This window comes from Buteo buteo, chromosome 8 (assembly GCF_964188355.1).
Source record: "Buteo buteo chromosome 8, bButBut1.hap1.1, whole genome shotgun sequence".
NCBI lineage: Eukaryota > Metazoa > Chordata > Aves > Accipitriformes > Accipitridae > Buteo > Buteo buteo.
Window position 1 is genome coordinate 39,440,438 of NC_134178.1, and position 13,031 is coordinate 39,453,468.

Genomic DNA, 13,031 nt, shown 5'->3' on the forward strand with positions numbered 1-13,031 from the left:
GGAGTTAAGACAAGTTACTCAAATGGCAGCCTGTGACTTTGGATTTGATTCTGAGGGGGCTACTTTTGGCTGGAGACAGCACAAGAACTTTATGCAAAGGGTAAAACTGAAGAGTTGTTTTAGCTGAAATATTTAATAGTGGCCTAATCAGATGTGTAGACACCTTTACAGGGGTGCACAAAGTGCCAGAGGTATCACTGCGGTGGAGAGCTGTGCGGGATGGGACGCCTGTGTCAGCAGAGCCCTCTGGCAGATTTGGGCCATGTGCTGAATGGAACTTCTGTGCTGGTGAAAATACACTCTCATGCTGAACAGCATGAGCTTTGCTGACTAAAGCACTTGTTTTGTCACCAGGAGTTATGTCAAGATGACTATAAATTTCTCTCCTCTCTCAGCCAGGAGAGCTATGATTTACATGTTGTAGCACAGTCCCATTCTGAAAGCTTCCATGTGGAGAGATAAAAGGTAAAATCATGTAATGTTCTAGGTAGACAACATATTAGGTAGAGGTGAGCACTTCTCTCAGTGCGAATATCATCATGATAAGTGGAGTATCATCATGATGCGCTGCCCAAAAAGGCTCATTTTCAACTGAGTTTTCATAGCAAATTAGCACAGTAGCAGTTACATAAATTATGAACCTGAAATTTAAAATGGAAAAAAAAAAAAAAAGTATTTCCATGTTCACACAGAAACTGTATCTAAAATAATGAGATTTCTCACCACTAGCTTCTACTGGGTTTTTAGACCCAGAATAGCAGAGACATCACAGATCAGTTAAAGGAATTTTTGCAGCAAATGCAGATCTTTAGGCTCTTTATGCCTTGGAAAGGTTTTTGAGCATGTACCACTACTTTTTGTCCCCCTGGAAATAACGTAAGCTTTGTTAGCAAAACCTTAACATCCTTCTATCAGACTTCCCTGTTACCAAATTCAAGGGGAGGAAGCATGTGATTCTTTCAACCGTGGTATGGAGCGGAGGAAGTAACCCATTCCTGGGAATTGCCTACGTGGTTTCTGGCACAGCAGCAACCCTGACAGGTTTTGTCATAACGGTCATCCACTTAAAGCTCAGAAAAAAGAAAACGTTCTTTCAGAAGTAGTAAGGCTCCCTGGCTTTCAGAACAAAGGCAAAGGTGTGCTGTAAATGAAGAACGTGCAGTGCAGACCTTTCATTCTTTCCCCTGAGCTCTGGATCTGTTTCAGTAACAGGTTTGGGGAATGTAAGCAAATTGAGGGGTGGTGCTATTCCATCATCCAAAACCAAATGTACCTGAGGCTGCATTCTTATTAATGTATGTGTGCTCCTAAATTTATTTCCTGGGAAACTTGTAGTGAGACGAGCTTCAAACAACAGATAACATAGTGGGTAACAATTGCAATGGCGAAGAAATTATATGGTACTAATGTCTGGCCAGAAGTAACGGTCCATATTCGTTTCTTACTCAGCCCTTAATTCAGACAATATTTCTCTTGACTTAAATGGAGCTTTGGATGGGTAAAAAGCGTGGTTTTGGTCCAACAAAAAGCTTGAGCTGGTAGAACTTGGTGCTAAAATCTGTTTGTGGGCCACATGCATGGGCCGAATGGCTTGGCTTAGGTTTTATATACCTTTTTCAGCTATCCTGAAAAAGCAACCAGTTTAGCACAGCATATTCATCACAGTTTGACACTTGATTTATGATTGAATAGAGGGCATTTTTTAGGAGTTTGGAGTTTGTTTAAACACAATTTCTTGGTTTTATCTAGGTACTGAGACTAACCTGCAAAGCTAGAGGGCATCAGAACACTGATTTACATTTTAAAAATTATGATTTAATAGAAAGTTTAGATTAAAAACTACTTTAATGTTCAACCTTTTAGCAGAAACATCTACCTAATATAGCTATTAGGCCACAATTGCACTCCTACCTACCTCACCCTTTCACGCAAAAGTTCAGACTCTTACATGACATGAAATATCTCTTCCCCTTTCAAGCCCTCATTTCCGTGGTGTGGTGACTTACTGTCGATAGAAAACAAAGCATCAGAAAATCTGTCAGATTAATTTTCAGAAAATAAACACTGCAGCTCGTGAACAGCCTTATCAATTTTCATGTTTCATTTTCAAAATTTTACACGTTTAGGAGTTACTTCCAGTCTCTCACAAAATGTTGGAACAGCACTGAAGAATTTAGGCCAAGTATACCATGGTACATCCAAATTTAAAAAAAAAAGTTTTTCTGTTGCAAAAGTGCAAATGGAATAAAACACTTTAATTCCTTTGATAAGTATTCTGTGTGCCTTACCTCCCCCTCCCCTAAAAAAAACCCTCCACACTAAAACAAGAAAGAAATCACAGACTAGAGCAAGAGAAGGGAATGTGGCACAGGGAGGCTGTGTGCCACTGTCAAGGGCACCCACGCCTGCTTTGAAAAGTGTCTCAGGCACTTAGGAGCTTGTGACCTTTGACAGATGGCCTGTGGTGAATCTGTTTGCAGCCACAGAAGGTACTGTTTCCTTTAATCTCTGCTTCATACTTGTGCCATGAGCAGCAGAAGGGGTGCTCCTCAAGTTCACAGCCTGGCCTGGAAGTACAGTCTCCCTCTGTTGATGGTTTATGGTGGGCTAAGATGTGAGTCCCCGTCTGCTTTTCCTGGTCACGGCCAGCCACCTCCATCAGAAAGCTGTACAAACAGGGTTCCAGTATTTCAAACCGTTGCATCTAAATCTGTCAGGAGCTGTGGGAAGGCCCTGCCCCTCACTGCACTGGACAAGACAGAGCATGAAGCAGTACATTTAGCAATGCTTAAGATCATTAGTCTAAATCACTTTTAACAATGAGATGTGCTCTAAAACCTTTTAAGTCCTTTTGAAAATGTAATCCCATGCAGCCCTCTGGAAAGTCCTGATGGGAGTTGCTGCCAAAACTGAATTTAGGATTTCTGGCTCCAAACAGACTGCAGGAGCTTTTTTCCTTCTTTTTTTTTTTTTTTTTTAATCCTCCAAGAAACTGACTTTCAGGAAATAATATGTCATCTGGGTGGTTAAGTCACAGTGCAATTGTCAGTGATTCTATTTCTTCATGAAGTATCTGGTAAAAATGTTAGTAAAAGGAGACGGAATAATGAGGTGTGTATTTCAGTGAGTCAGTGTCTACCAGAAAAAAAACTTATTTAGAAAACACACAGTCTAGCAAGTAGTGCTGCAGTTTGCCCATTATTTCCCAAAGGTTTGTGCAGGAACCTCTTCTCTTGAAATGTACATTGTCTTCAAACCCATCCACACAGAAAACCTGTCTTCAAACAAATCTTCCTCTTTCTATTATTCCGGAAGTTGTCTAAGTCTTCGTTTATAAACCCAAAACCTTTTTTTCATCTTACCACAGCTTTAAACACTTCTTATATCTTTCTTGTACCCTCTGAACAATGTCCTTGGAAGCTGCTGCTTGAGCTCCAGCAGTTACTGTTGTTAACTCTGAGCAGCTCTGCAGTGTCTGTCTTACCGTTCGGGATTGTGCTGCCCAGACCACAGCAATAGGAATGGCAGTTTTGATGAACTGCTCCCGGCAGATGGAATCCACCTTGCTCAAAAGAGTGGAAAATAAGTTATAGCAACCTCCTTACACTGCCTTTTTTGCCAGTACTACAGCTATGCTGTTGGTCTGCCCCTTGTGCCAGAGCTTGCATGAATGTGCCTCTTCAGGAAAATTTTGTAGATGTGTTCCTCAGTGCCCACATTGGGGAATAGTCCTCTACCTATATGAAGTGATATGAAAAAAAATATTTTTTTGCTTTCAAAGGAAAATGCTGGTTCCTTTATTACTGCTACTTCAAGCGTTATCTTGCATCACTGCCGTATATTCAGTCCCTTTGAGCTGATGGAACTTTGCCTATTTCCTATTTTTCACTCTCAAAAAAAGAAAGATGCATGTCAGAAATGTGGTTTAAGTTTGGTGGACCGAAATTAATGGTACATAGATGCTTAAAGTACTATAAAGTGCGTTTTTTCTTTTCCCTATCTTTTTTTCTAGAACAGATGAATAGAGAAAGATATTATTTATTGCAATTTTTTTCTTTTGGGGAGTGGATATTTAATAAATACAACTGTGCAAAAGATTCCTGTTAGTAGATGTAATCTAAATTTATATGATAAACACGGACTAAAACAGGTGAGCTAAATGGAATACATTTCTGGGTTTTGGTTTTTTTAATATATGTTTTCATTTGTAATTTTGAAGATGACAGTTACACATGGAAGCATTTTATCTTCTGGAGTTCTGTAATTCAGTTTTAGCAGTGGCAAAAATATCTGGAAGTAAAAAGATCCCATTATGAAAAACCTATATGCAATTTAAATCTCATTTCTAAATTACAGGGAGGTATAAGAGAGAGGTGTATCTTAATGTCAAAAATTGTTGTATTACTTTTGGTTGCTATCTCTATTTAGGATTGAATTTCATTAATGGGATCTATATATTTATATAAAGAGACATACAAGTGAAACAGGAGTTACAGGATATTTCAGTAGCACTTCAGTTACAGAATTTTTCCAAGTCTTTTTCAGTCTTTACAGTTTCATGCATATACATCCAGCGTCTGTCTGCCTTGGTTGGTTTTTCTGTGTTCTAAACATAGACATTTGCTTAACTCATCTCATCTAAAAATAAAGCGATGAGTCCTTCATATGAAACAGATTAGCATGATCACAGACCTATAGAGTCTGGAAAAATTAGTTACATGCTGCATCTATTTTATATAAGTGGCTGTGTTGCATGGAGATTATTAATAATAGCGTTTGGATGGGGTGCCATGTATTTTAATGACACATTACAGTGTAAAAGCACTCTCTCTTTCCTCTGAGAAATCAGACTAATACCAGAGCAAAGTCAAAGATAGCAGGTCAGGGAAGGGAAGGCTTGGAAAGTTTTGATAATGTAAAGAGAGATTGCATACCAATTAGGATTTAAGTCTAGATCTAAAATAGGAGAAAGCAGTTGCTTGTCACATGATAAGAAGGTGTTGCCTTCCTTCATTGGGAGCAGTATAGTATGAGAAAGCTGATTTGAGAAAAAACTGTAATCACACAAGGAGGGAGAATGGTGGAAAGGGCAAAGTACTTTTTCTGCTTTTGGATTTAAGGCAAAGAAATTTGGCTGAGCTGCTTGAGATGACAGTGTATCCTGACGTGATCTGAAAAGCCCATATGATTTTGGGAACAGCCAAGATAAGTAAAAAATTTTCTTTTTTTTCAATGGAAAGTACATGCTCTGAACTGCGGAGCATAGTTTTTGAGCAAAGGTGTTTTGATTCAGTTCTCTCTAATTGCATTATTCTCTACAATTCCAAGAACAATTTTGTTATGAGCTGGGAGTGCCTTGGGCAGCTGCCTCTGCTTTGGTGGCCTCTTGTTTGCAAGAGAGGGATTGTTGAGCAGTTTTTCTTTGCTCTGTGTCCTGCTTTCTCCCCAGGCTATGGGAAGCCAGGCAGATGAAGAGTGGGGCTTGCTTGGCTTTTGCATACACTCACGAGTGCATGAAAAAGTTTTCTCCCTTTCCCCATATAGCCAACTAGGAGAGGAAAAGGACAATAAGGCTGATTCTGGTCCAGTGCAAGTAGAGGCAATATTTAAATGATATCAAATGGTAATTGCTATAGGTAAAGAAATCAAAATAGTTCATGCCCTGGAAAGCTTATATTTGGGACAGCTCTAATCAAAATATCCGTCTGTCTATTGAGTATGTACTATGTACTCTGTTGACAAACATAGAGCATGAAACAAGATGAAAAAAGGCCATTTAGTTATACTCCCACTCAATTGCAGCCATTGTTTCTTTGCATTAGAGCGCATAAAATGATCCCTTTCAAATTGAGACAATTAAAAAAAAACTTGTGAAAAAATGAAATTTTCTACTGTCAGACCCAGCTACCCAAAGTTACTTGCCTTTTTCCCCACAATGATTGCTGTGTGTAATGAGAAACTGTTCCATTACCAGCTGTGTTAACCCAGTTAAAATACTGGGGGATTCAGGGTTTAAGATTAGGTTACACGTTCTTGAAGCGCTTCAGATAACCTATATGAGTCCATGGGCTTTCTATGGACTGTATTATTAGTGACAATGAGCTTGAAAACACTGGAAAAAGAAATATGTCAAAAAATCCCAGAATGGTTAGAAGAAAAAAGGAAGGAAGTAGTATCTGCCCATAGCCCCAGTTGTCATAATGAGTTAACATTTGGGGGGGGGGGGGGGGGGGGGGATGGGATGTACTGAGCTACTGTCACTGTCTCTGAGGTAAAATGTGGCAGTTACTTGACAGTGCAGAGAGAGGCTTCACAACAGCTCAGGACAATAATAACATCTGCAGTTAATAACACTCCTCCCCGCAGTGGGTGTGCCAAGAAATCTGTCACTGTGGCATAGGGCAAGGGGACCGTGTCCCCTAACGCTGGGCAGAAGCGGTGATGTAACGCTGGATGCCAAGGAAACATGCCAGTGGTGGGTGGCCATCCTGGTGGGTGGCAGGGTGCGTTTCGAAGTCATGTAATTAGGTTACAGTCCCCGCGTGGGCTGGCCTGCGTTGTGCCATCCAAAGGTGGGACACGCAGAAGGAGTTTGAGACCCCTCCCAGGTGTTTGCTGAAAGCAGTGTGTGCTGCCAGGATGTCTCTATGGCTTGCTGTGCTTCTGACCTCCGTAGTGGTCCGAGTTGCATGCAGAGTTAAAAGTATGGAAATGTAGAAAAGGTAAGGGAGCGGGAAGAGCACCAAGGTAGTGCTGTGTGCAGTTTGTCTGTTTTGGAGGCTGACGAAACGAGATACAGTCATAAGAAAAGCAGCCCATGGACAAATCAAGTGGTGACATGAGTGCTTTTGCTGATCTGTCTTGTTCAGAACCTGGGAATTTTATTTATAAACAGAATTTAGACAGTGACTTTTGAAGTACTATCAGTTTTGTGAAAGAGGGGCCTTGCTTCAGTTTTTACCTTGGCTCTGTGCTCAGTGTGTTGCTTTGACTGCAGCAGTGTTAAATTAAAGTCACTAAAAGTAAAAATAATGAAAGAACAATCAGTGAATCGTCAGCTACACCTTACAAGAATTAGAAGGCCTATAAAGCAGATAGGTTTCTGCATCTAAGATCTTTCATAGTACTATGTTCTGATGACTAATAAGCCATGGCTGGAGACCAGCCATCAGAACCCGGGACTGACAAACAGCAGTGGTGTTCACTTAATTTTGGTGTCGGACATTCCTGATTTGACCAAGCAAAACGAAGCACAGGTTTGTATTTGCCGAGTTCAGTAAAGAAAAAAATAATCAAGTGCTTAAAGTCAAATTTCCATGTTTTAAGCTTGCTCTTGCTGGGTCTCATGTGAGATCTAGCAATGATCACAGAGTCTTTGAACAAGCTTTCTTCATGCACAGTCATTTCTGGCTTTGCAGTTAATCATAAAAAAAGGCATTGATGCTGAACGAAGTTGATGAGCTAAGAAGTCAAGCTATGGATAAGATTTTATCTCTGCATATTTTTGTTATTGATAAAATGAATTAAATACAAGAATTGCTTAACAGATGTATAAACTGTAATTGTGCCAATGGGTTTTAGGCTGTAGCTTGAGGAATTTATCATTCAGATTTCTAGGTTCATAACTTCACCTCAGGCAACCACTGGAAAGCCAAGTCTTAACTAAAAAGGTCAAGAGTTGCTTTTCAAAGGGAGGTAAGAAAATTAGAAGACAGAGCACAAGCCTGTTGGGCATTTTCATAATTTTTGGCTTTTGGGGGGGGTTTGATTGAAATGGAATGTCTCACATGGCTTAAGTAAATAGGCTAAGTTTTTTAATTTGGGATTTGCCCTGAAACTTACTTTTTTTGTCTGGAACTTTCATATCTACCTAACAGGTGATAGCAATCATATTGTAGAAAGAAATGAAGTATGAATGTGTCAGGTGTAATTTTAAGTGTTCTCAGCTGTTGAAAGATTATTTCCCATTGGGACTTCAATAATGCTGAGTTCTGGGGAAAAAAATGTTCCCGTCTGATGGGGAGTAGGGAGCATAATTTAAAGTTTCAGGAGTGTACCAAAGGTAATTGAGTTGTCCCCATTTTGGATCCTGGGCTTTACTACTTTTCTAAGAGGTAGACCAGTAGCTCTTCAGCAAGGAGTCTCAGAGAGAGGTAGCCTGAGCTGTGTGTTTGTAACATTGTCTGCGCTCTCTCTTCTTCACTTTGGATTTCATAAAACTCCTAACAACTGTAACATCATCGAAATGTTGGCAGGTTTTCCTCAGCCAAATGTTACTCAAAAGTTTTTTGGGGGGTGGGATACAGGCAGGCAGAGCATGATTTCCTTAGAAACTGATGGAGAAGGCAAGCCTTCTGTGTTCAAGTCTTTGGCATAGTTGTTCTTGAGGCTTCACTGTGCTAAGCGCAAAAGCGCTTGCTCTTGCACTAGGAGAAGGCGGCTGGTTGATGCTGGCCTGGTCCAAAACTTACACCTTCTGAATGGGATGGACACAGCAGTGGGGAAGAAACGGGGATGATCTTGGCCTCTCCCCGCAAGGTGAGTTTTGCCGGGTGAAAGACCGGGAATGCCGGAGCTGTCGGCGATCGTTCCCCTGAGGGGCGGCACCCCCTGTCAGAGAGGAGTCGCACATCATCTGCTCCCAGTTTCTCTCGCACAACCCCTGCGCGTTTCTGGCAGTAGCATCCTTTGCCGTCGTCCTGCTCCCCGGCGGTTTGGCCGGCACACCTTTATTTTGGTTCGTTTGCCGCTTCTTGCCCGCCCAGGTGCGAGGGCCAGGTGAGCCGGATGGCGCCGGGGGTCGGGTTGTCGCGCTGATCGGCGGGGGCCTGAGCCAATCGGTGAGCAGCGGGCGGGAGGAGCGTTGCTCGTTGCGACCAATGGGGCCCCGAGGAGCTGGGAAGGGGGGTGGGACTTGCAACGGCTCCGGCGTAAGTGGAGCTGGAGCAGGTGGAGGCGGGCCGCTGCGCGCGGGGTGGTAACGGCCGGCGCGTGGCTGCGCGAGCGTCCCCCGTCTTGGCGGGTCCGGCCTGAGGTGAGAGGACCCTGCCACCGACCCGGCGACACCAGGTCAGGGGGTGGGCTGCGCTTGGAACAGGGCCGAGGCGAGCAGGCTGGGTGCTGAGGGGCCTGAGGGACTTAACGTGCGCCCTGTGGGCCTTTCTGGGGACGTATATTGGTGAAAACGCTGCCTCATGGCGCTGGATCCAGAAAGCGCTCGCTGAAGCTGGTGCTTCTGGTGGTGCTTTCTCCGTGTCACCTTTGCCAGCACGCCTGGCAGCTGTGCGTCTGAGTCTCTCGCCTGAACCTGCAGTTGAGTGCTTGTTAAGTGCCAAACGCCTTGCACCTGTGTGCCAGGGCTCACAAGTCTTCTGCACGGGAATCTGTGATAGTCGTAGCCTTAGAAGAGCTCCCAGTGTTGGATCAAACCTGCTTCAGCACTGTGTCTGTATGAACAGAGTACAGGTCCTTTCTCCTTTACTTCTTTTTGCATTTTTTAGTACGGCCACACAACAGCTTTTTTTGGACGTTCTGTGTATGAACAGCCACTGTGAAAGCAAGCCCAGAGACTCCCAAATCACAGGTAGCATATGAACAACCTTAAGCGGGTCCATCTGGCATGGTACTGTCTTCCAGCGCCAGCCATGAGCTAGGAAAGAGTAAAAACAAGGCAAATACAAGTGAGACAACTGCATCCCAGTCTAAGTCTAAGCCAGTCTAAGCTTTTATCTTCTGCGTTGAGATTTACATCACTAAATCAACATGTCTGCATTCATTTCAGCTGTTCCAGATGCCTGTATATGAAAGAGGCACATTTGGACACAATTTATTCTTTACTGGAACAGAATCAGGGAAACTGTTTTGTTTTGTAAGACTAAAAAACTATATGCTTCCCTCCAGCTCAGTTCACACATAACATGTGTGATTCTCACTGATAATAAGGTGCCTGAGAGGAAAATGCTGTATTGATCCTGGCATTTGCCAGGCATTGGCTCTTTCCTTCTTTAGCGGAAAAAACAGGAAGTCTGTGGTTCACTTATTTTTAAGGCCTTTTGAATACAGTTTTCATCTGAAAATAGTTACGTTAATACGAAGATGTACAGTAATGTCTTGCAATAATACTTAATATAAAATGCTTTTTTATATAAATAATGATGTTCTGAGCTGAATAATACCTCACTTACTTGATATGAAAGCAAAAATTCTATTTTTCTTGTTTCAAGCTGAAATAACCCACATTCAGGATTCAGGCAATTTTAAATTTGACTCACTAGGGGTTTTTATAAGTATTTATCATTGCATATTTAGATTATATAATCAAGGTCTTTGCTAATCAACCTCAAAGTAGCTGGTAATAGAATCCACTTGTTTTGTTTCCATGGAGTTATTAATGCTATGAAGAAATAAACTTCAGTTCATGGCAAAACTGGCTGGCATTGTGTACCGGAGAAAACCTGATTAAGACAGTGGTATTTTTATATAATTGGTTTGTGCCAAAAAAATGTGGTTTCATGTGCTGTTTTTTCCCCAAGTTATATGAGAATAAGGGCTTGCTTTTATTTTGCAAAACTTTGTAACACTATCTTGAAATAGAACTACATATAGCATATAAATACATAAAGTATTGTAAATACATTCTTTGTGCATGTGTTTGTAGATAAATGATCAGCTAAAGAAAATCAACTTTTTTTTTTGTTAAATTTCTGTTTGGTTTTATATGAAACTTCATGGTTAGAAGACATGCAAACCATCTGAGGTTATACTTAAGCAAAGTCTGAAGACAAGCAAAAAGGAATGCCAGGTAAGCATTTATTTAACTACATGAATTAAGATCTTCTGAAAATATTTGTTTGAACTGCAGAACTTGAAAATAGTGAATTTGTCAAATATATCTTACAATGCAAAATGAAAGGCTAAAAAACCTCGTTGAAATAGTGTAAAATTGTATATACAGCTCCTCGGAACTCTGATGTGTTGGTCTGCTGGTTCTGAGAAGTCCTGCATCCAAGATCCTCCAGAAGTCTGACGTTTCAGAGCTAGTTAATTTTTCCATAAAAAAACCCTGAAGTATAATAGTGTTGTTCACACAGGAAAATAGCTTCCTGGTACCCCTCTCTCTGTTTGTACCAACAAAGTAATTCATCACTAGAGGGAGTTTTTAAACTGTCATTTATGAAGGACAATTCAACTGGTATATAGTTGGACCTAGTCATTCGAACCGTTAGGCACTTACCCTGCAGACTGATAAATCAGAGAAGTCATTGGTGGTGGAGACTGACAGAAAAATAAAGTGTCTCAAATGCACAGATATATGTTAAAGAAAAAGATGAGCTATACCAACAAAAGGTTTGCTATACCAATATATGTTAGAGTCTCTTGGTGTCCAAATTCTGCCAGCATTACAGAAAACAAAAAGGTGATATCATCATTTGCAGCTGAGAGTACAGGAGGATATCTTTTTTAAATTTATTAGAGGGCTGGTATCATGACTTGTAGAAAAAATATTCTTGGAATTATTTAATGCTAATTCAGTTATATGCATGCCTTATAAAAAGTTGAATTTGGAAATATGCACAGGTTTTGAAAATAGTAATACAGTTGTATTTCAAGTTGTCTTTGAGGTCAACTCAGTGGGAAATCATTTTTGCAGGCAGCTTTGTTAGTACTGGGTATCATGTGGCTGTTTGTTTCATTATTGTATGAGTTTAAAATCGGATACAGATGCAAAAAACGTTAAAATGTTTGGAATAATGAATAATGGTTTCAGTCTCTTGATACTGACAAATTTAGTATCTGCCACTGTTTGGAGTGGGAATACTGCCAGTGGAGGTCTAGTTTTATGAGAGAAGTTTGGTTTAATAATCAGCATTTTTTTGTTTGCTTTATGTAGGAGGCCAGTTCTTTGTGTATATGGTTTCATCTTCCTCTACTGTGTTGAAAAAACGCTATAAAATATGCACAGAAGCAAAAATTATTTTTATTTTGCTATGAAAACATAATTGAAGCATCATTAATTATAATGTGCTGTTAGGAACTGGGATTTTATTAAGATTTGGGTTTTTTTCCTTTACATAAAGTACTGGATTCTGATCCCATTTAATTTTGGGAAACGAAGGTAACTGTCAAAATAACACTGTATTGTGGTTTGCTGTGACTACCAAAAAGCTGAGTTGGAAGATAACTAAAAATTCTGGAAGTCCGTGGTGCTGGAGGAGTGGTTTAAGTGTTTGGCGTTAACCAAGTATCTCATGGTTTATTACAGCTATGTAATACATGCTTATAAATACCTTCAGGAATGTAAAATAATAAGCTAGGCAGCTGGCCATCTAGGCTAGTAATGGAAGGATTGATCTTAGGTAGGTATAAAAGAAGGAGTGATAATAAAAAACAACCAGGACTTAGAAAGCACACCAAAAAAAAAAAAAAAATCCCCTTTGGAAGTTACAACAGAGCTTCCTTGGAGCCTGTTGTACGTTCAGCCCCTGCCATACATTGCCTGGGCAGATTCTGAGACCAAATTATTCCAGTGGTGTGCTGGTCTGTGCCCCACAAAAACCAATATGAAGCTGTCCTACATTAACCTAGTTGCAAAACTGGGACCTGACATTAAGTTGGGGATCTAGCTGCTGCTGGGAGAGAGAATGTCCTCATCAGAAGCGTCACTTAATTGAAGCCTTAGAAACTTTATGGATGCAAGAGCAGGGGAGGGGGGAGCTTGCTTTTTGTGTGTGTTATACCTGAAGAGTTTGTCAGTATTTGGAAAGCTGCTCTTCACTAGGGATTAATGAACTGTTATTAGTGTTTGAATCTCTGAAATAATTTTGTGTCTTGAATAATTTAAGATAGTGAGATTTCTGTAGTAGGACCGAACACTGTCTATTGCAAGTATGTGGTGCATGCTTATTTATATGCTGTGTATTGTGCCAGATATGACTTGAGACAGGATGCTGAGTAATTCTTTGAGGACCGTAGCATGAGGTCTTTTTGCTCGCTTGTCTGAAGGAAGATGACTTTCCAGGATTATAGCTAAA

The 13,031-nt window shown here is 40.8% G+C and overlaps 1 protein-coding gene across 14 annotated transcripts in view; it reads left to right on the plus strand.

Moving 5' to 3' along the window:
- LOC142033816 (cell cycle control protein 50C-like) overlaps positions 1-13,031 on the plus strand; it is a 37,579-nt gene that overhangs the window by 7,598 nt on the left and 16,950 nt on the right. For 9 of the 14 annotated variants that reach the window (XM_075034280.1, XM_075034281.1, XM_075034286.1 and 6 more), the window contains exons 7-8: positions 916-1,041; positions 10,736-10,801. In XM_075034280.1, the coding sequence (XP_074890381.1) occupies positions 916-1,041; positions 10,736-10,755 (146 nt within the window). In that variant the 3' untranslated portion in view covers positions 10,756-10,801. Of the gene's footprint in view, positions 1-915; positions 2,335-6,279; positions 9,070-10,735; positions 10,802-13,031 lie in introns of those variants that run through there. The other 5 variants (XM_075034288.1, XM_075034289.1, XR_012651344.1 and 2 more) reach the window with 4 other exon arrangements.